Source organism: Mesoplodon densirostris, chromosome 4 (genome assembly GCF_025265405.1).
Source record: "Mesoplodon densirostris isolate mMesDen1 chromosome 4, mMesDen1 primary haplotype, whole genome shotgun sequence".
NCBI classification, from domain to species: Eukaryota; Metazoa; Chordata; class Mammalia; order Artiodactyla; family Ziphiidae; genus Mesoplodon; species Mesoplodon densirostris.
Genome location: NC_082664.1, coordinates 42,343,005 through 42,366,320, shown reverse-complemented (window position 1 = coordinate 42,366,320; position 23,316 = coordinate 42,343,005). Strand labels below are relative to the sequence as shown.

The window sequence follows — 23,316 nt, the reverse complement described above, 5'->3', positions numbered from 1 at the left end:
CCCCACCAAAGAAGGGCAAAGTGTGCGCCGCGACAGCCCAGCCCGAAGCGCGCTGCGGGCCTCGGCCGGGGCCTCCCTGCTGGGGACCCGGGAGGTGCGTGGAGAGGAGGCCGCTGCTCGCCCCAGGGCCACGGGCTAGGGGGAAACGCCGGGCCAGGCCCAGCCAAGGAAGCCGAGCTGCCGCCCGGTCCTGCCCGAGACTCTAGAAACCCGGGCCGCTCTCCTCGGCCGCCGTTGAAGTTCTAACGACAAGCCAGGGAAGGGGCGCCCACTGTGGCTGGCACCCCTCCGCCGAGCGCGCGGGTGATGAGCCCAGGTCCGAGGGCCAAGACCCAGGCCGCAGGAAGCAAAGGAAACGGGCCATACCTTAAGTAGGAAGGGCGGCCGGGCCTAGGCCGCCTCCTGACCAGGCTCTTGGGCCTGAGCCGGCTTGCCTCGCGTGTGAGAACCAGGGAGCGCTCCCACCTGCCGCCCGGCCCGGGAGCCGCGAGTGGCCAAGACCGCTTCATCCCTCCGCCACTGGGCTTGGTCCAACCCCGCGGTAGCGCTTCCCGCGTGGCTCACGTGCCTCGCCCGGAACTTAGCTCCTTAATTCAAAGAGCGAGACGCGACTTGAGCTTGGGAGGTGGCTCCGGGGTGCCCAAGGCCACGGCAGCTGCGTTGTCCCCCGAAGCTCAGGCCTTTGCCTCCTCCACGGTCTGGACCTTAGAGGTTAGCCTCAGGGACTCCGCAGGCCCGGCCACCAGGCCCCGCGCCTGAAGCTGCGCAGTGATGCGGCTCCCGGGACGCGCGCGATTCTCCGTGAAAAGGTGAAGGGGCCCCACCCGGGTCCGGGGGCGGAGAGCAGCGGCGCCCCGATTTCCCGCGCCTTGGGAGGGCAGAGTGGCAGGAGCAGCCTCGGGAGTCTGCGGGTGGCAGGAGAAGCTCCTCCAGTTTTCTGCAGCCGGAGACGCGCGGAACGGAAGCCTCTGGCTCCCTAACCTGGAGTTCTGCTTGCAGACTTGACCAAAGACCTCCAGGCGGGGGAGGCGGTAGGAGTGAAGCCCCTCTCAGCCCGCAGCCGCCGCTCCAGGCGCGGCGGCTGCGGCGGAGCAGAGGAACAGCCGTTCCGTGCGGGGTCAGTGCCAGGTGCCCGACTCGCCCTCAGGGTGCGGGGGAGAGCGGCGTGACAAGGGTCACTGCTCAGCAAACTCAGAGTTCGCCCACAAGCACCAATGCCACTGCCTCTTCCTGGAAGCTTCCGCTTCATCTCGGGGTCAAGCCCAACCTGTCCTGCCTGGAGAATAGTTCAAGACCGGCGGTGCCCGGCCTCAGCGGCCTCTTTCTCCCTGCCCGCAGCTCGTGGTGCTTTGGGGACTATTGAGTCCCTACCTGCTAAGCCAAATTCAGGAACCATCGGCCAAGCCCCTTGGCCTCCCGAGCATTTAAGGAAGCTTCGTTCTCAGCCAAGAGGTCAAGGCAGGCAGGCAGTGGGGACCCGAACAATCCTGTGTTCAGATCTAAAACGTAAAAAATTTAAAAATCGCCCTAGTATGTTATTGTTTTCATTTTACTTGATAAAATTCTGTAAGGTTTCATCCTAAAAACTACTTATAAGCCGTCGTTCATTACTTTGGGCTCTCCTTATGAAATCTGTAAAGGAGAAATCGAAAAGTGGCTTTTGATTCAGTTAAACTGTGAAGCCGAGAAGGTAAATTGGAGGTCCCTTAACAGCAGGTCCTTGAAGATTTCCTCGAGGGAAAAAAAAATATGGTTAGTTCCCCCTAATGATTGCTCTAAAATGATTGCCAAGAAAACTCAAAGCAATATTCAGCTTTCTTGCTTCCTCCTGCTTGTCCCTGGTTTAGCCAGACTGAGAGGAGGATGGTGAGGGAGGCACATTTTGCAATTTCTTATTAAACACATCTGGAATTTGCGCACTCTGGATCGAATGCCAGGGATTTTACAAAGAGTTTATGACTGTGACAGAAAATTGTCCTTTTAACGAGTTTACAAGCAGTAATCACAGGGGCTTTTACAGGACCGGCCCACTCTGCTCCTTGCCAGATATGCAGACATTTCCAAGATTCACCAACCAAGGGAGCAGGAAGTGGGGCCGGGGTGCCCAGGGAGACAGAACTTCCACGAGTCTAAAATTATACTAAACAGAGCTGGAAGAGTGGGGGGTAGTCATCTGGGTAGGAAGAGAGGGCATGTAAGAAATTAAAGTAATTGGCCCTTCCTATTTTTCAGGGAGATTTCCGCGGTGTCCTTTGAAGCCTGTCAGGGTCATTGAAAGCTATCTTTGTGCAGGGTGTTTGTTTTGGGGAGTGAATGTGAAGAATGCGAGGAGATCCCCTGTGAGAGCCCCTCCTGCAGAGGGTGGCATTTCTCCGTGGCCCAAGACGTGGAGAATAAACACCCTAGTGACTTAAATAAACACCAACTTAATGATCCAAAACACTAACAAGGGAGATTGGGACCCTGAGCTCCCAATCCAAAGGATGGTCTCTGAGCGGCTGTGTGAACATCTGTCCATCACTGAGGGAAAAAATGACTTTATAAGTAAAAGTGACTACAGTTAAGTACAGTGACCCTTTCTCCCTGGAACTCAGTCACAGCCATTTAGCATTAAAAAAAAAAAACTCATAATAAGAAGGCCTTAATCTCCCCACCTCCCACCCCCACTTCTAGATCAGGACAGGAAAGATAGGAAAGAGTAAGAAAGAAATGAATATATTAATGGTGACACAGATGGAGAAAAATCAAAATTATGAAACTGTCATGTCAGAAAATAGACTTCCTCTGGGGAGTAATATTTTACAAAGCACAAGCAAGCCAATCCTGTTATCCTGAGTAGAATTTTAATAAATAATGCCATTGGTTTCACTAATTTTAAAAGCTAAATACAAAGATACATCATTTTTGCCCCAGGCAAAAATAATTTGGAGCCTACATGATTACTGGGATTTTTCTGGACACTATCAGGCAGCACCGCAAAGAACTCCTGTCCTGTTGGTCTGCTTTCTATTTGTACAGAGTAATTCACAATGTTGCTATCCTTGTACAAGTTCCCTTTTTTTTTTCCCCCAAGCAGATAAATTATTTTACTTTCACAGTCTTGTCATAAATTTGTTAATAATACAAAAGAGCTAACATACGAATGATGTGGAGAAGAGCTAGTGGTAAACAAAACTGCATCTCTAAATAATAAAAAAATAAATAAATACCCCAAAGCTAAATTCACTCTTTTTCTGTCATATAATTAACTCAGTCACCACTCCTGGTTCAGGGGATGGCCTTCAAAGTACCCTGCAATTCATAACCACCATTAAGTAAGAACGCAAGAAAACTATTCGTTTAAAAAAAGAGGGGAGGGCCCAATGACAGCAATACACAACTCACCTTTCAGAAACAGAATCAGTACTCCTGGTGTTCTACTAAGTTTTAATTTAGACTGGTTTAGGTACAATAGAAAAGAAACCTGAAAACACATGCTGTTTTAGTAACAAATACCAGGTTGCTAGATTTGTTACCTATTTTTGCAAGCTAGAAACTAGGAACAGGAGAAACCCTTAACAGGAGTAGGCTACAGATAAGAAAGCTTCAAGGGCTTGAGAAGTAATGGCATTCAGGAAAGTGTTTTTTCACACTGGTACATTTTTAAAGTTTGCCATAAAAAAAAAAACCCAAGAAAACAAATAACAACCAAAATCCCCCACTAAATTTGACAGAAGTATTTGTATTACTAATGGTCACTTATATTTCTAACTGCCTCACATAGAGAGCATTAAGACATTTAGGCACTTGTTTTTTCCCCTAATACTGTTCTTTCATTTTAATCTACATAAAATTGTTTAACACTAAATATGAAAATGTAAACTTAATTTTCCCCATCAAAAAAAAGTTATAAGATCGTATTTTTCCTATTCACCTTAAGAATGCAACCAGCTCCTCCCAGGCTGGAGGATCTTTTCACTATTTTGATCTCCTCTCTCTCTCTCTGTCTCTTTCTCTCGTTTTCATTTCCTTTTCCTCTTCTCAAAACATTTTTCCATAAATAAATTAAAATGAAATAATTAAAATCCAGTTGATTTGTAATTCCCATTCATTGAAAAAAAAAAAAAAGAAAGGCTACTGAAGCAGGAACACAGGTTGCCCAGAACCAAGACTGGGTGACTGGATATTTTTGTTTGTTTGGGGTTTTTTTTTTCTTTTCTTTTCCCTGATCTCCACACTGGGAGGGGAAATAATGCAAAAGTGGAAAGAGTTGGAGAGAAGAGGGCACTAAGCTTGAGATCGCTGTTGGGTTTGAATTTTAAAAAAGATATTTGTGAAAGTCCACCATTCCTTTATGCGCAAAGAACCCCAGAAACAAGCTGCAAAAATGTTCCTGATTTCTATTTACAAATGTCCCTAGTCGCTGCTTCGAGGCCCCAATCCCTCCCCCTTAGGACCCCAAGTCCACCAGACTGGAGGTGAGGGGGCCCAGCAGAGAGTCCTGGAGCTGATGCTGGTGGGCTTGCAGGCCGTGGGTGGGCTGAGAGGCGGTTAAACCTGGGAGAGAATAGTTTGAGCTCCTGGCGTGGCTCATATTGCCCTGCAGCAGAAGGACGGAGTTCTGGTCTGGACTTTGGGGAGGTGAGAATTCTTCTTCTGAGCTGGACATGAGCGGCTTGCCCCCTTCCAGAGGAGAGAGTTGATTCTGCTTGTTGGAGGAGGAGTTATTGTTTTCAGTGTTCTCCCTAAGAAATAGAGGACAACACCATATGGTTAAAAAAAAAAAAAAGTAAGTTAAAAAAAGTGTGAGATGGAGGGAGGGGAGCTGGAAGGAGGAAAGGGCCATTGTGCAATCAGTCATTGACCCAAATGGAGACGCTCTGCCCTCTCACCCATCCCCAAGGGTCCTAGGGGAAATGAAGAGGCAGCAGAGACTTGAGAAATGGGGAGCTACGGACAGAGCTCCTGGGAAGCCAGCTCCTTTCCTCTTCCAGATTTTAGAAAGCCAGATCAGCAGGGCTTATTTGAAACACAAAAATTATTTTTAAATTTTTGTTCAAGCAGTTATTTTTAAATACCTATCAACACGTACCACATTTAGAAGTAACGAAATTTGAAAATCTTCCAACAAATGATTGTTGGTGATGAAGAAAATGATCGGGGGACGAACAGCACCCAATGAACAGATGTTTGGTGGTGAATCAAGTCAATTGTCCTGTTCCCATCTGAGGAAACGATTAACCGTCGAGTTTCCCTGCCCCTGCCCGGAGGTTGTGGTCTCAGAGACACAGGACAGGTCATGGGAAGTGGTGTCCAGAGCGGCCCAGTGACCTGAGTAAACACAGGGAGCGCAGCCAGTCTCTCCGATTTCATCAGGGAGTGGGCCCTCGGGCCTGGCTTAAAGGACGGCCTTTTTGAAACTAACGTCTACCTGGAACTGTACTGTCCCTGTCTCCGTGTTACTCGCTCAGCCCGCAGTCCCTCACGGCCCTCTCTCAGACTCCCTGCGGGCATCCACACCAGCGCACCCATTCCCCACAGGGGAACTTCGCGACCCCGCACAGCCGGAGCCTGTGCGACGAACCGGGGTCTCAGTCTGGGCGCTCGGTGCTGGTGAACTGCAGGGTCTTGTAGCTCTCGGTGCTTCTGCCTTCAGAGGGCTCGGCCGTCCTCCTCACCGCGGGGCCCGCCTGTCTCCCCAACTCCCTCCCCATCTCTCGCAGTCTCTCTCTCCCAGAGAGTTCATTTCAGCTGAATTTATCCAGACTCTGCTTTTCCACCCAGAGGGGAACAAGGCGGCGACATCTTCGGCCCCCAGGCTCCGAAGCGAACAAAAGAAACCCAGCCGACTCGGGAGCTTAGGTTTCCCCCAAACTGCCCGGCTCCCCGAAGCGCTCTCCCCACCGCCGCCGCCGCCGCCGCCTCCCACACGCTCTTCCGAATCTCGGTCGGAAACTCTACAGCAAACGAGTGGAGCCGGGCCAGGTGGCCGGGTGTGTTGGCGTGAGGAGGGCGGGGGCAGAGACAGGTTAAAAAAATATTGCCTTCTGAGCTCTGGGGCGAGAGAAGTCCGCGACTGGAGACCCCTTCCTTACCCGGGGAGGGGGGCGGGGGGCGGCGCGGACAGCAGGACTGACCAGCCTCGGCTCCCGGCCAGGCGCGAGGGAGCCGACGAGAAGCAATCTTTTCTGGGCTCGGGGCGCCAGGGAGTAAATGCAGCGCCAACTCTCCCAAAGCTCTCTTTTCTGTGGATTTCTTTTGAAAGACTCCTCCCTTTGTACAGCTAGTGCGGAATGAAGCGACCTCTCACCCAGAAGACTACCAGGACAGAGCGATTGAAGGACGGGGCGGGAGTGGAGGCTGAGAAGAAGTTTCAGGCCAGCTCCACCCTCACCGGGAGCAAGAGGAGAGAGGTTCTAGACCCTCAGCCCCCACCGAACCCCTCTCCTCGCGATACTAATCAACACTGTCCTTCTAAGCTGATCTAGAAACTGACTCTCCACCCGCCACTCCTCGCCCCAGCCAGCCAAGGAGGCATGAAAAACAAACCTAGCGCCAACATTTCCCGACACTCACATCCAAGGAAACCCACGCGCGGACGCTCAAATCAGATGAGCCCCCCCCCGCCCCACCCCTAGCAAGCGATCTCAGAGTTCACGAACTTTCGCCGCAGTGCCGCGGAAGCCTGGGCGCCGCCCGGCGGAGGGCTCCGGCCGGCTGGGTGGACACGGTGGCTGGTGCCTGCGGGGGCGGTAAGGGGCGGCGGGGACAGGAAGGCTTCCCGGGGTCGCCCGATCAGTGGGAATCACTCCGCGTACCTTTCCTTGGCCTCGGCGGCCCGGTCTCTTTGCCTCCGGTTCTTAAACCAGTTGCTGACTTGGGTGGTGGTGAGGCCGGTGGCCTCGGCCAGCTCCCGCTTCTCACGCGGCGAGGGGTAGGGGTTATGCGCGTACCACTCCCGCAGCACGCCCCGCGACTTCTCCTTGAAGCAGTAGCTGGTCTCTTCGCCGTCCCAGATGGTGCGCGGCAACGGGAATTTTCGGCGCACCCGATATTTGCCCACCGCACCCAGGGGCCGGCCGCGCAACTTCTCGGCCTCCACGTAGTGCGCCTTCAGCCACAGTTGTTGCAGCTTGGGGTGGTTGTGAGGCGAGAACTGGTGGCTCTCCAGGATCTTGTAGAGCTCGCGGAAGTTGCCGCGGTGGAAGGCGACCACGGCCTTGGCCTTGAGCACGCTTTCGTTCTTGTGCAGGTGGTCGCAGGCGGGCAGCGACCACAGGAACCTGCCCAGGCGCTCCAGGTTCCCGCCTTGCTGCAAAACCTCGCATACGCACGCCACTTGCTCCTGCGTGAAGCCGAACGATGGCAGCATCGACATGGCTGGGGCCTGCCGGGGCGCACTGCCCTGGCGCACGCGGCAGGGAGCAAAGCCGAAAAAGCAGGAGGAGGCAGCCGCAGAGAGGGGGGCGCGGCTGCTCCTAACCCCCTCCCTAGGCTTTGCGAAGGCTAAAAAGCGAGTCGAGACTTGGGGACGGGCGGCCGAGTTAGTGGAGGAGGAGTAGGACGCGCGCTGGACAAGGAGCGTCCGGCTCACTCTGCAGCTTTTCGGGCCTCGCTGGCTCCGGCCTCCCGCCGGGTGGATGCTGCTTGTTGCCGGGGAACTTGGTTTCTGTTCTCCCCGCAGCTGCCTTAAAGCGCGCAGCGTCCCCGGCGCGCTGATTGGCTGCGGGCGGCGCCTATCCGGGGCTGGCCAGCCCGCGCGCCGCCAGGCCGGGCCGTGAGGCCGCGCCGCCCCGCGCGGGGAGGGCGAGGCTGTGCAGCGAGGGATAGGGAGTGGTGGGAGGAGGGGACCGCGAGCGGTGGGAAGCGAGGGGGTGGGAGGGAGCGGTGCTTCCCCGGGACGGGGGTGGTGGGAGTGGGTGAGCGCGTCAGGACCTTGAAAAGTGAGTCCCCTCTGCAGTGTCACCTAAGGGCAGCCGCGCACATCTCTGCACAAATCAATGACTCCAGACCTTCTGATTCGCCTCCTCTCCCTCCATACCCTGTCTCTGTCCCTTGCAGACTTGCCCTTTCCCGGTGAGCTCATATTTAATTACCTTAATGTTGGAATGAATAAGTAATGGATTGATGAATAGCTTATGGAACGCGATAAATAATACAAGAGCAGACCAGTGCTCCGGGCTGCAATCGCTGGAAGAATGGCTTCTCTCCCGGCTGGCTTCAGCTCCAGGAGCCAAACTTAATTTCCTCCTCTCTTCCCTCCTGCCCCCACCGCCCTCCAAAAGGCACAGATACTCCCGGCTGTATAGCGCTTCCCTCATTCTCAAAAGGCCGCGACTATTTAGGACCACGCAAAGGGTTGTGTAGAACATAGTTGCTGAGCAGATAGAGATGCCGAGGGTTCATTTGTGATTTGGTATCTTAATGTTCTATGGTTTAAGTGGACAGGCTTCTGGACTCGGTTTCCCCATTAGCTCGGTTGCATTTTCCAAGGCCACCTCTGCTACCGAGGAATGCCGAGAAGATTTACTTGCTATTAGCAAAAATGCTTTGGGAACCTCGCGCGAAAGGCGCTGGATGGGGTGTAAATTAAATAAAACTGTGTCCGGCTCCAATAGCCCTCTGGTTGTAACATAATCCTTGCCCTGTTCTGAGAGGGACACTGCCCTCAAAGCGAGAACGACAGCGGCTCCAAGAAGATTAAATAAAGAGGTGTGTGTGTGTGTGTGTGTGTGTGTGTGTGTGTAGATTGCAGTGCTGGCCTATTTTACTGCCAGGGAATGAGAGATGTCTTGCAGTTTCAGTCCTATCATCTGGTATTTTGTGTATGTGTGGAGAATGCTTATTAAAACTACACAAACAAATGAAGCTGTAATTATCTTAAGCCTCATTTGCACACCTTGTTCCAAAGCAATTATTAAAAAGATTTTGAAAACAATTAGCGTCTCTAAACAAAGATAATCTATTGTCAGAGCTGAGACTGGCAGGAGATAAGAACAATGCGTGGAGATAAGGGGAGCCAAATGGTGGAAGGAGAGTGACTTTATGACTATACTTATCTCTGATTAGATAAGTTCAAAACAGAATTTTAAGTACACTTCAAAAATGCTTTTGACTTAAATGTCTCCTCTTAGTGAATGCAAGGAGCAAACTCTAGGTTCTTTAAACTTGCTTGTCTTCTTTAAATATGTTTTGATACCATCAGCAAGAGCCCAGCATCGCAGAACCATTTACATATTGAGACATAGTGGGAGCGGAAGAAGAAGCACTGTGTCTGTTTCCCCTTGTATTATTTATATGGTTTTAAAATAATGCACCCAGTCCAATGCACACTGCAATGTACATCTTAAACTCATGAAGGGTTTCCACTCCCTAGCCGTCTCTCAGGAGGCTCCGAGTAGACATGAAGCTGCTTCTCCACTGAACTCCCAAACAATGCTTTTTGCATCTTTGAAACCCTGCAGTATCCCATGAAATTAGACCTTGGAAATAGATGCTGATGTTTCAATATGTTTGGGATTATTTTTAAATGCATTTAATGGGTGCATATTATTTCAAGAGAGCCCCTACCACACTGTGTGCCCAATGACTTACTTTCTAAACTGGAAACCTGGCAAAGCTGAGCCCAAGCCCATGTGTCTGGTAATTTTCCCTGACGGTCTTATTTTAGTGCTCATGATGTTTCAGATGAAGTCTTGAGGAGCTGCAGTGTCCTGCCAGAAGGAACGTCTCTGCTTGGAACAGTCCTTATTGACATGGCAGCTGTGTGAGGACTGGAACGGAGGCTTAAACTCGGCTCTAAAAAATCAGTTAATGCCCTAAAGTCTGGAGCCGAGTGCGCAGAATTACAATGTGTGTGTGTGTTAAAGGAATGGGCGGGGGGGGGGGGGGGGGGCGGGAGTCTGTAAGTACAACCAAGTCTCTTAAAAGACAAACGGTAAATTGAGTATGGGGTGTACTTTATAATTAACAATTTTGTATAAGGAAATGAGGCACAGCTTGGACAAATAAGGGCAGGTATTGATTTACAGGGAGCAGAGAGATGACAATTAGACACCAATATGACCACCTTTTTTCCGGCTTCCTCCAGACCTCCCTGCCCACTTCTTTTCATCTCTCTTCAAAAGGAATCAAGATGCACTAGACGTTGGCGACAACTGGGAAGACGACCGTGTGGATGCCGCGATTGCGGGCACCGGGGTTGATGTGATGTGGTGCTCGTCCTTGGAGGCCGTGCCCGGGCCCGCCAGCCTTTCTCCTAGCGTTCAATCCAGTAGATCGCGTGACTAGAAAGGAAAAGTGCCTTTCGCTTTGTACCAACGAGCCTACCTGCTATTTCAATCCCTCGGTTAGGGGAACCAATCGTTATAAATGTTAATTATTGGCTCAGATATATAAGGTTTCCCAAAATGGAACCTTTCACTGAAAACCACTAAAAGAGGTAAAATGACATGAATTTACAAACCACATAAACCAAATGATCCATTTTAAATCGCACACAGAAAGGTTTGAGTTGTTCTAGTAACTTAAAACCTTTTGCTGTCAATGCAAATCACAAGAAAACAGAGATGCGGCGGAGATTTAAAGGCAACGAGCAACTCTAGCTGCTGCCCTCGCCGCTTCGCGGCTCCCGAGGGTAACGCGGCTGGAAAGGAGCTCCCAACACCAGGTTTCTGCTCTCCTGTGCCTCCCTCCGTGCAGGTAACGGCCGGGTGCGCACAACTGGTTTATGGAAAGGTCAATGCAGAGGCACCAGTTGGTGCTGGGGTTTCTCGGTCGGGTTGACATAAGGCCTTGGTTCAAAAACCTCTGGCTGGGACCCACTTGTTTCCCTTCTGGCTTAGAGCGAGATGCTTTGAGGCTCCCAGCCGGCTTTCTCGGAAATCCTTTGCCATTAAGAACGACAGCGGGGATTCTACTCTACCTAAAGATATTTGGAAGGGAAAGGCTTCGGGAGGTGTCTCTTCAATAAATTAGCGTCGTCGCTCTGGGGCAGTGAGAAGACTCCCCAAATCCTGGCTGAAGTGACAACGTCCATCTTTTTCCTCTACTTGGTCGGAAACTCCAGGTGCCCTCGACCCTCGGGATCCCGGGCTCCGATGGCGGCGCGGCACCCGAGCAGCCGCCCACCTGCCTCCTGGGGGACGCTGCTCCCCACGAGCTCTGAATAGGCCGAGGGCTCAGGCAGGGCGATGTGCGGACCCAAAGGAGAGAAACCCAAAACCAGTCCATTAGTAAATGAGTTTTGTGTTGTCAAGGTTCTTTCCCATCCACTTGCTGTTCTGAAAAATAGATCACGTTTCGTTATCTTTAGTGGGAATCTGCAACGTGACACCGGATCCGCGCGGCCCCCGCCTCTCTCTCCCTCCCTTCCTTCCAGCCTCGCTTGGCCGGGCCAAGGGGAGCCGGCCGGCCTCCTTGGCTTATTTCTGAACAATGAAGATTTGTCTGTTCCCCTAATATATTTATGTATGGAGGTAGGGAGGGAGTTTTCTCCTGGAAGCGGGAAGCATGCGAGCAGAGCCTCCCGCTTCCTTGGTGCGAAAACGCAGCGGCAGCCCAAGACGCCGGGAGGCTGCCGCCCCCTGCCCACACCTGGACAAACAGAGCGGGCTGCGAGCCCAGCTTGCTGCTAAAAACCGTGCCGCCCCGCGCGGCTCCTGAAAATACAGTCTCCACATTGTTCCGGGGTCGGGGAAGGAAGAGAGAGGAGAGAGAAAGGCTGAGACACACCGCCGCGAGGGAACTCAGATTGGACGGCGACAGTGCTGGAGTGTGTGTGTTTGGAGAGGTTATCCTCTCCTTCTGTGTGTGTCCCCAGGTCTGGTCTCTCTCCGTGTCTCTTTCTACCTCATCCTCTCTTTTCAGTCTGAAAGAGGAAGCTCATTCATTCTGTGTGTGTGAACCTCTGATTCCTTCATTCTCTCTTTTATTCTCTCTTATCTCCATCTCACCCTCTGTCCCTCGCTGCCTCATTCTCATTCTTCTCCGCATTTCTCTCTCTCTCTGTCTCTCTCTCTCTCTCTCTCACACCACACCCTCTCCTCTCTATCTGGATCCCTCTATTCTCTTTTTCTTTTTTCCTTCTCTCTCGTTCCTCTCTCTTCCTCACGACTCTTGGCGCCTGTACCTGTTTCCCCAGGACCAGGAGCTGTGAGGTCTCACAGAGCGTGCTGTGCTGATATCGGGCACCCAGGCAGCGCAGGGCGAGTAGACTCTGAAGTCCGGGCAGGGGCGTCTGGCTCAGCTGCTGGGGACTCGCCACACTGAGTGGTGGTGTGGTTAAAAAGGTGAGGGCACCCATGGAGGACTGAGGAAGGTGGGTTGGTCACCTGGGGGGGGAAGGGCAGATTTAAGCTGCGCTCTGCGAAGGCTCAGGCCCAGAGACTTGCCAACCGCCAGATTTGAGTCAGAAGACACCACTCAACATTAGATAGATGCCAAGCACCTTTCTGGAAAGTGAAGGAGAGTGTTGTAAGAATGTGTTCTTAAGAACCTAAGACACTCTTGCCTCCTTTGCTTTATTAATATTACCTCAGGGCAAGAGTTCTTATCTTCCACTGAATTTCCAATCAACTTTTTTGTCAGCTAATGTACATCCTGTATACTGCATCTGTCTAAGCTAAGAAGAATTTCCTTTTGGGAGGTGAAAGCCTGCAGCTCCTCCTGTTCAGAGGAAAGTGCTAGTGATGGTAATGCAGGGTGACACTAAATAAACAGTTAGGGTGGACTGGAAAGATGGAGTTAATTATCCAGTGAGCTGCGTTTCAGCCCAGACCATCAGGGGCTGATTTGTTTTGGCTCATAGTCCGAGGAAGGAGACAAACCACTCTCTTCTCTACATCTCTTAGGGATCCTGATCGTTCCTGTCTCAAACAAAACAAAAAACAAAAGTCACTACACAGTTACCACTGTTTCAATTAAAATTTGGTTTATTATTCCTCTGCAGACTCTGCGAAAATGTCCACTCCATTGCCCCATAGCCCTTGAGAGAAGATCCGAAATGATTCAAAAATGCCCTCCCTAAGTCTTTTTGTAGGGACCCATTGGTAAGGAAAGTGAACATCCAGCACTCCTCCCCATCTCTTCACTTAGATTCTTAAAATAAGTTTATAACACGTATTTATAAAAACTAGATGTTGGCCTGATTTTCACATTGATTTCCTCCCCCCCCCAAATAATCAGGCTTCGTGAAATTTTAGATGGAATTAGATTTATTGTTTGCGTGATTCACTGACTATCTGGTTTCCTCAGGTAAGCCGGAACTTATATATAAATCCTAGTAACTTAAAACTTCTCCCTCCTCACTTTGCTCTTCCCTCCTTCCCTTCACCCACCTCCCCTCTCCGCCACATTCTGATATTAATAATCCCCGGCTGCCCCTCTTTCCGGGTCATTACGGTACTGCTGGTCTCTAATCAATCCTAATGCGATGGCAATTGGAGTCCCTGATGACTGCGGCTCGGGTTTCTTGTAATGGCTCTACCACATTTTCCTGGACCTCCTTCTTTAACCTGAGATGCCAGGGGGACGAGTCCCTTCTCGGCTGCTGATTACTTCAAGATGTGGGGGCTGGTTTGAGCAGAAGGGGAAAGAGACACGCGCACAGCGTGGCTACCACTACAGGCTGGGCGGCTGCGGCGAGCAAGGCGTCTGCCCGCCGGGAGCCGGCACCCCAACGCCTTTTGCTACTCTCTCTTTTCTTTTCTCCCCATTTTCCAGGCCCAAACTCATCCTGGTGGACCGAGATGAAGATTCTTAGAGGTGTTCTGTGTTTGTTTGTTTTGTTTGTTTGTTTTTTCCCTTGGTGCGGAGACGCCTCGTGGTCTCTGGGCCTCTCCAGTTCTTCAGGGTTCCCACCTTACAGCGTCCGCCAGGGCTCCCGGGCCAGGCCTGCCCCTCGCTCAGGAGTGAACGCCTCTCCCCAGTCATCAGGGCCGGCTCCTCTTTCCTCATGGCAGTTTTCTCCCAGTGCCATTCTCCCTCTCCAATTTTAGTGTAGCTGTCCCGAAACTGGATTCTTCCTCATCTCTCCCTCTGACCCTTGACCTCTCTTAACTTCCTTATCCCAGCAATGCCTGAAGCTCCCAACCTGTTCCTGACCCAAAGCCGAGGCCAGAAGCTTGGCCCTGTCTTGTCGGGATATGACCCCTTCTCTCCAGATCTCTGAAGGAGATCATCGCTCTGAATCCTTAACCTCTAGGGATAAAGGCCCAGCAGTTTTTTCTGGTTGGTGCCATTGGGAAAGAGAACCAAGAGTGGGAACTTGCGCCGCACCTCCCTCTCCCTGGCCGAAATCTTCTCGCTCGCCTCCCTACCCCCGTACAGGCCCGGCAGAAAACCGATCACCACCTTCGCGGCATTTATATTCTTCCATTTCTCAGCCTAAAGCCATTTAGCGTAACCTGAGCCCAGGATAATTGCCACGTTTCTGCCGAGATACTTTTAAAAACAAGATAATGCTTCTGAATTGCGGAAGAAAGTGCTGCGGACAAATTGGGCGCTGAGCTGCCGAGACGGTTCGCTTTGTTAGAGGCAGCCGGTGGTTTGTGACTCAATTAGTGCATTTCTGGGAGCCGCCTGCGCTCTGCAGCCGGGTGAGCTTGAGGCGAACTCCCCCTGTGGCTCCCGGGCGCCGGGAACGGTTAGGAGGGGAAGGGGAGCATTTCAGGCCTCTGTCTATGTCGGTGCAAATCCACGCCATGGAACATGTTTCTGCATTCCCATACGAGAACATTGTTTGGGTTCTAAAGAATCCAGGTTTTCGCGGACAGAAGCTTGACTGCCTCTGCTCCCGAATGGGCCACGCGGCATTTGTCTGAAGTAGCAGTCCTCTGGGCTGTGGAGAATTAAATACAGGGTGGAGGGTGCCCACTCACGCATGCCCCTCCGCGCGTCTCGCCCACCCGTCTGGACTTGGATTTTGCAACCATTTCCAACATCGTTGCTGTACTTGGAGCAGCCCTGATGGAAGCCGGCAGGGTGAGGCTTCCAGGCAGCCGGCGGGCCGCGAGGGGCGCTTTTAGGGCTTGGAGCAAGGCTGTAGGAGTTTTCCTTACCTCTACTCAAGTTCACCCGCCACCCCCACCCGTCACCCTGCTTGCAGGCCCGCGTCAACCTCTCGCTGGCGCATTCTGGGGTCCCCGGTAAGCTGCTCTGCCAGGTGTGCGCCGGCGCGGGCGAGAGCTCGCCGCGCAGCGTAATCGGGGCCCCGCCCGCCGGCCCGCTGTGCCCAGCCTGCGAGAGCCGGGCGAACCCACGCCCCGCCGCCCGCGCCAAGAACCCCTCCCCGGGGCCGCGCTCGAGCTCTCGGGTGCCGCGTCTGCGCCGGGGACGGCTCCGCCCAGTTCTACAGCCAGAGGTTGGGCGCTCGGGCCGAGCCGGCCCAATGGCCCAGACTTGAGAAGGCTTCGGAGCCCGCCATTCTCTCGGGTTGTTCCCCTGGTTGGTTCTGGGGGCCGAGAGGCGTAGGGGCGTAAGGAAGGAAGGGACAGGGCCGAGGAGGGCGGGGGCGAGAAGGAGGCGAGGGGAGGTCAGCGAAGCTGGGAGGGGGTGCAGGCCGGCGGCGGGCACGGTGGGAGGAGAGAGAGGGCGCTGTCTTCCTGGCAAAGGATGCCTGGCCGGTAGGAACCGAAACAAACAAAAAAAAAAAAAAGAAAGAAAGAAAGAAAGGAAAAGAAAATCTGCCCGGCCGAGCCCCGGGTGTGAGGGACGCGCGGCGGGGAGGGGCAAGGGTGGCATAGCGGATTCTCAGCCCACAGCCTGGCAACAGCTTCTCCAGCTGCGGCCTTAGTAGCGCCGCGTTGCCCCAAGCGGAACTCGCAGGAAGGGAGTCTTCTTTGGCCCTACAGGGCCCCCCACAGTTGCCTTCCTTTAGAGCCATCCCTCCCTCGCTTTCTCCTTTGGAAAACTGGAGGCGTCGGGATAAGGTCTGCGACGCTTCTCTGGCGATTGCGGTGCCCCAATGTGCCCAAGGAGAGCAAGGGATAGAGGAGAATCCGGATCTTCTTTGCCCGAGCGGAGCCCACTTTTCGTTTTCCAGAGTCCTGCGGAAGGAAACCGCAACGGCAACCAATCCTTCCCATCGAAGCGCCGCAGCAAGTGGCCTCACCTGGTTTGGCTGCGCCTTGTCCAGGAACAAGGAAGAGGTAGAAGACCCTCTTATTTACTGTCATCGATTGGCCCGGGTGCGCACTCGGAGACCAAAGGGTCCCGAGGACAATTACTATCAACCTTTCCCCACCCAAACCCACAAATCTAAAAACTGAATTTATATTAATTCAGGAGAAACTCTTCTATCATTTGCAAAGAATAATGTGTTCTTGTCTCACCATGCTCATTATAAACAAGTCAAAGCAAAACAAAAGGATCTCATGTTTTGAAAAGTCCCTCTGTATTAATGAACGTAATTAAAGGCCCTCCAGGTTTGCTCATAGATACTAGAACCGATCATCCGCCGGAGAGTCCCAAGTTCCAGTCCCCATGTGAATTTCCTGGGGAGTCGTGACTCTTTCATACCCCTTCCAGTAGAATCCAGGTGTCCCTGTAGTTCTGCCTTTAGCAAGAGAGCTATTTCCTAGGAGTAACTGGGTGGGCTGCAATCCGCCTGCCTCTCTTCACATTGAGAAACGCTTCTCTTGTGGGAACGTCTGTTTCTATTCATCCGATTTTCTAATTTCTTTGATCAGCCTAAATATTTTCTTGGCAAACGGAAATTGACCATGCCATGAATATAACAACCTGCTTGGAAAGAAGCTATTTTGTTTCGAAGCAGCAAGGGGGAAAAAGGCGGGGGTGGGGGGCTGGGTGGGGGGAGCAGAGAGCTGGCTGGTAGGAATGCCTGTAACAGATTCCTGTAAGTACGTCTTTTTCAGTCTCTGAAGCAGCTTTGTGAAAGCTGCCTTTCCCCCAGTATAGTTTCTTCCCTTTCTCTCCTCCCCTCAGATAAACACACACCTGGTCTCCTAAAAGTCTTTGATACTCTTTATAAAAAAAAAAAAATAGAACTTCAATTGACGCCTCTGGAGAATTTTCCTTTAAAATATAGATGAAAGGCAAGGTTAATACAATGTTCTCTTAATCCCTTTGCCTTGTGAGTCAAAATAAATATTTTCTTCTGCATGTGATTGTACATCCTGCCATTTGGCTGTGGCTATAAGGAAATCGACCGGTAATAAAAGTGTTTTGAGGCTGTGTATTAAATGCAGTTCTCCTCAAATCAGGGGGTAGGGGGAGGGAGGAGCCTTACTTCACAGGCAAGAGTTGGTGGGTTTCTGAAAAAGCTGCAAGAAAAGGACCTTTCACCTCTCATTAGTGATGCCATCAGTGCTCGGGCAGAGTGGGGCTGAGGTCATGTTACATATGGCACACAGTCTGCTCAGCACTTGAAACGTCAGCTTTGAAATTTTAGAGAGGGGAAAGGTCATCTTTAATAAGCTAAAGTCTGGGCCTCCCACTGCCCTCTTTGCAAACTGGGTGGGTGTCCATATGCTTCAAACCTGCATAAGTTTTTTTTTTTTAATTTGCAGTTTTAAGCTGAGTTTTTTTTCACATCTTCATTTAAGCTGTAATGTTTTCAGCTGTTAATACACCAAAAGGCCTTTCATTTTTATAGCAACTTTGTCATCTTTCCTTTTCTTTTCATGCAATCATAAAACCGTCTGTTCTGAGTGATAGCTTTTTAGAACTCAACTTCCCAGGAGAAATGAAGTGTATCTGTCCATCTGCATACATGGATCCAGACATGTGGGCTCTAGGGTTACCCTTCTGAGTGGGTAATTTAGACTTCACTTTTGTACACTACATAATTTACTGAACCTTCAAAACATTAAAACTTCCATATTATGTGAAAGCTCTAGTTTCTGAAAACTTCCTGGTACTACAAAAATTTTTCATGCCATTTACTGAAATTTCACATTTTATTTTTACCATGTGGGGGAAGCTCTCAAATCAGAATATGTTGATTCTTCTGTAAGGTTTAAAGTTAAGGCTGACAGGTGCTATAATGGTAGATACAGCACTGAAAAAAAAGTGCTAATATCTCACTTCCTTGTTCAAAAAATATTAGGAACATTTGTGAATGTTTAATCCTCAAATTTGTTCAAGAAGTGATGTCAATCAAACCCAAGCCACTGAACTATCCCCAGATCTCTTTGTCACTGTCAATATGGATATAAATATTTTTCTTTCATGTCACTCGAAGGAACTTCTCAATAGTAATTTGTCATTTATTCAGTTCCGGAAACTTTTTTACCTTCTGGACCTACTATCCAAGAAGAGCAGCCTCAGCACACCATTTCATGTATTCCTCACTTTTTAAAAAATTTTTATTTTATTTATTTATTTTTGGCTGCATTGGGTCTTCATTGCTGTGTGCAGGCTTTCTCTAGTTGTGGTGAGCAGGGGCTACTGTTTGTTGTGGTGTGCGTGCTTCTCATTGCAGTGTCTTCTCTTTGCAGAGCACAGGCTCTAGGTGCATAGGCTTCAGTAGTTGTGGCACACGGGCTCAGTAGTTGTGGCTCGCAGGCTGAAGAGTGCAGGCTCAGTAGTTGCGGCGCACGGGCCCAGTTGCTCCACGGCATGGGGGATCTTCCCAGACCAGGGATCAAACCCGGGTCCCCTGCATTGACAGGCGGATTCTTAACCACTGCGCCACCCGGGAAGTCCCTCACTTTTCTTCATGTCTGCCAACCCATTTTATCTGTTTATACTTCCCAGATTTTGGTGGTGTTTTTTTTTTTCAGCTTTTTTCTTCTACATAAAAGTGACATATTTTGTACTTATAAGATAAGCTTTATTAAATAAGACAACTAAGTGTGATCAGTTTCAACCAGTAGACTCAAATGATCTTTTAAAATTCCTTCTCCTACTTTGCAAACTGAAAACGCTGAAACAATCTTCAAATACCCTCTTGAGCCAACTAGGCGTTCCTCATTACTAAGGAATTTAATGATTGTGATATGCAGATATGTGTTGCTTTTGCTTTGTCTCTAGTTAGATTTTCAAAAATCCTTAATTTTGGATGAGCAAAATTTAAAAGAGCAGTTTGTATGATAACAGCTGAAACTATAGGTGGGTAGAATAATTTCACAACCAAGAGTGACATCAAGTAAATAATTTATTTCTAATCACTTTCCTACATTAGCGTTTACTGCTAATAAGCTAGTAGACCTTGTGATACTTTAGCTAACCCAAAGCATTTGAGGCTTTGAGGACCCAAATTGTTTAAGTTCAATCGATCTAGTCATTAGTAAGTCAAGATAAAGATACACACTGTAGTCTCAGGGAGTGCATATGTGTTTGGGAGAGAGGTATTGTTGCTTTTTTTGTTTTTGACTAAATTTTAAAGCTCCCAAAAATACTCCAGGAAAATTTAAGGGCAGATTGTGTTACTCCAGTAAGCCTAAAAAACAAGAAGTGAAATATTTCAAGAGGCAGATTCATCATTGACAGATCAATAACTCATTAAAGGCCCATAAAAGGAATACTAATAATTTACACTTTTTATAGGATCCTTCACTCAGAAACCTTTAACATTTTACAAGCCTGATCTCATTCATCTTCTCAGAACTTTCTCAACTTCTCAGTATAATTCTTATTGCAAAGAGAGATTATTCCTATTACAAAAATATGGCAGAGAGGTTGTACAATTTGCACACAGAATTATAATTCAGAGGCAGTTTGGGGATAAGAACTTTGACTCCCAATAAAATAAATAAGCAATAAGGATATATTGTACAGCACAGAGAAATATAGTCATTATTTTGTAATAACTTTAAATGGAGTATAATTTATAAAAATATTGAATCACTATATTTTACACCTGAAACTAATATAATATTGTAAATCAACTACACTTGAATTTTAAAAAGAGCTTTGAATCCCAGGTCCTTTCCAATTTATCTAAAAAGCAATATTCCATAAAGAGATCAGATTCAAATGATTCTGATTTAGTGAGTCCTTGTAAAATTTTATCCTCCTTAAGTTAGACTCTATAATTCGGGTTCAAGATTTGTGAGAAATTTCATAAATGTCTTTATATCACTAAGAAAAAGAAAATGTAACATGAAGTGGCACAGTCCACACAGGTCTGGTAGTTCTTCCATCCTGTCTAGAAATAAGCCATAGTCTTGGTGCAAATGTCATGTGGGAGGAGACATACAGATTACAGAACTGTGAGGTAATTACTACAGCTTAACTGTTCCACAGAGAAGCTATTAAGTGTTCATAAACAGGGTTACAATAGAATACATATTCTATGACAAGATTTGGCCTGTATTTTCAATGCTTACAATTCTTTCTTTGGCTTAGTTAGGAGAAGAAATACTAGAAATTCCAGAAAATTAAGGATTTGGCTTGTCTTAAAGGCAGTGTTATCACGAAGTTTAGTGGGCATGCAAATGACCTGAGGCACTTGTAAAAATACCGTGGCCCAACCCCCAGAATTTTTGATTCCCTAGGTTTAAAGTGGAATCCTGGAATCTGCATTTTAACACGCACCTCAAGTAATTTTAATGCAACTGGTTAGTGGGCTATTCTTTGAGAGTAAACAATCACTATGCCTGGTGTAGTAACATAAAAAAGGGATGTCCTATCAGCAGGAAGAAAATTTAAACTCCAAATTTTGACCTAACCAGAAATTTATTTTGTATGATTTTTAAAAAATATTTATTTATTTGGCTGCACCGGGTCTTGTTGCAGCATGTGGAATCTTTAGTTGCGGTATGCAGGACCTTTTAGTTGTGGCATGTGGGATCTAGTTCCCTGACCAGGGATCGAACCCAGGCCCCCTGCATTGGGAGCATGGAGTCTTAACCACTGGACCACCAGGGAAGTCTCTACTTTTATGATTTGAAAGAGGATTTTTAGATTAGGTTTTTTACTTGTGGGGGTGGGATCTTCAGGTTTCTGAAGGATTTTGTGGGATTAAAATGTTTCTAACTAATAACTAGATAAGAAATAGGAAATAGTTTGTCCTCTTCCAGTGATTGCTTCTGCTGAATGCATTAGCAGGGAAGTGACACCAGATAAGGAGAATGAGACAAGAAAGAAAAATCTCTGAAGACAATCCAAGCACCAGCCACAAAAATTAAACAAATCTCATTAGCCAAAGAACAGTATTGCCTCCTGAGTACCACCTTAGAAGCCAAAAGGTTTTTTAAACATTTCTCAATGTGCATGACCCCTTTAGAATAGTGTAACCCAATTGAGCCCCTCTCCCCGAAGATTTGCAAGAAATGGAGATGTTCTGGAGCATTGCCACAATATGATAAAAAGAATGGAAAATAAAATCTAAGAGGAAGTTAAAAGTGTTGTCTACACTGCAAATAATGGTCATTTGTTGCTTTAAAAGGTATACAAAGGGTTTTTACAATAAAGAACACAATCACATAAATCACAGCTTCTTGCTTATGAGAGGGAGATTGAATACCCAAGATGGTTAATAATCACAGTTTATTATTTTCTCCCTTTAAAGATATGGAAACATAGTCACCAGACTCTTTGCTGTTGGGAAAGGCCAAGAAGTCACTGGATAAACCTGCCACACTAAGCAGAATCCCTCCAGAAACATTCTTGATGGACAACCCTCACCTCTGCTTAAACACTTGAGTATTGGAGAGCTCACTACATCACATCTGTTTTGCATGTTTCAAGACTCAACAAAACAAGAAAGATATGCATGGTGGTAACAAAGTCACATGGAATCCATGATCCATATGAGAGAAACATGGAGAGGATCTTCTAATTACTTGTTGGTAAAGTAGAAAGTTAGAGTAAACTATACTAGCTAAACTGCTTTCTCAAGTTTCCATTTTAGGCATTTCTACTGTTTGCCCACTGCCTAGTAGGCTGCTGGAGTTCACTATAGGAAAAGTAAATATTGTCATTTCAAATAAAGAACTGTTTATTATATAACAGAACAGAGGCTGCCTTCTATTTTTGAGACTCTGCTAAGTTAATTGGGGACAGTAGCCAAAGCAGCTGCCCAGGAGATGGTGTTTTCCAACAGCTACAGTCCTTAAAGCTAACCTGGGTTCATGTTTGTCTACAAAGTGGCAATCACATTGTTCTTTTCATTGAATGTTCTTTGGCTTCTATTGGGGTTGAGTAAATGGGGGCACCATTTGTACTACTTTACCAGCCCATTTGACTCCTGCAGTGAGGGCAAACCATAAGGCAAGACAGATCAAAGCCAAACCTGATGGCCTGCTACCATTAATGAGATTCAGCCCAGACTCTTCTCAATGAAAGGGCAACTGTTGACTTAATCCCTATTTCCATTAAATCAGGGGTTCCAAAATTTTGGTAGGTTTGGGACTGGACTCAGTATTTTTAATAACTTCTCCACATCCATTTTGATGGAGATTTTTCTGCTGCCCACATTTTGAAACACTGGTTTAAATATATGATAGAGAAAAGAAATCTGGACTGAGTAGTGATTTAAGAAAAACAAAGTTTTGGTTAATAAAAGAATGTTTTTCAGGAATAATACTTTGCACTTCTACAATGCTTTCTACTTTTCAAAGGGCTTCTTATGTTTGCCCCTTGTAAGATGGATAAGAAGCAGCAATATTAACTCCATTTTATAAATAAACTGAGATAAAGAATGTAGAAGTGACTGGATGTGTGGTAGAATGGAGGCTAGGAGCCTGGGCTTTCCCATCTTTGTTTACCCAGTTCATAGTCTCATTTCTATTAGGTCAAAACATATAGTTGTACCTCAAGCTTTTTCATAGCTGTAAGATATTTCATGGATTTTTAAAAACTTATTTAACTATTCCCTTATTGACGGACATATCTTTTTCCCAACTTTTTTCTAAGTAATGATTCTGTGAATCTTTACACATATATCCTTGAGTACTTGTGTGAATATTTCATTAGGGTATACTGCAAAAGTGAAATTGCTGAGTCAAAGGGTATATATATTAAATTTTTCATGTATATTGCCAAATTGTCCTTCAAAATGTGTACCATTTTACACTCCCCTTGACAGTATACAATAGGCTAACTTTCCCCAAGTGTCTATCTATACTCTTCAGTCTTTGCCAATCTGATTGCAAAAGTGTGGCTAATTAAAATTTTTTCATTTTATTTTTTTTACTGTTACTTTATTTTATTTTTAATAAATTTATTTATTTTTGGCTGTGTTGGGTCTTAATTGCTGCATGTGGGCTTTCTGTAGTTGCAGTGAGCGGGGGTTACTCTTTGTTGCGGTGCGCAGGCTTCTCATTGCGGTGGCTTCTCTTGTTGCGGAGCACTGGCTGTAGGCACATGGGCTTCAGTAGTTGTGGCTCGCGGGCTCTAGAGCACAGGCTCAGTAGTTGTGGTGCAAGGGCT

At 48.2% G+C, this 23,316-nt stretch overlaps 1 protein-coding gene and 1 long non-coding RNA gene across 2 annotated transcripts; one reads left to right on the top strand and one right to left on the bottom strand.

The window, feature by feature from the left end:
* Positions 1–3,406: 3,406 nt before the first annotated feature.
* Positions 3,407–7,654, bottom strand: SIX1 (SIX homeobox 1). The gene is made up of 2 exons (XM_060096101.1): positions 6,798–7,654; positions 3,407–4,724 (listed from the first exon to the last, which is right to left on the bottom strand). Exons 1-2 carry the CDS (start codon positions 7,355–7,357, stop codon positions 4,430–4,432), a joined length of 855 nt encoding a protein of 284 aa, XP_059952084.1. The 5' UTR covers positions 7,358–7,654; the 3' UTR covers positions 3,407–4,429.
* Positions 7,655–15,321: 7,667 nt separating this feature from the next.
* Positions 15,322–21,877, top strand: LOC132489126 (uncharacterized). Its single transcript, XR_009531846.1, has 3 exons — positions 15,322–15,423; positions 16,022–16,127; positions 21,455–21,877. It is a non-coding gene; the product is annotated as an uncharacterized LOC132489126 (long non-coding RNA).
* Positions 21,878–23,316: the final 1,439 nt, after the last annotated feature.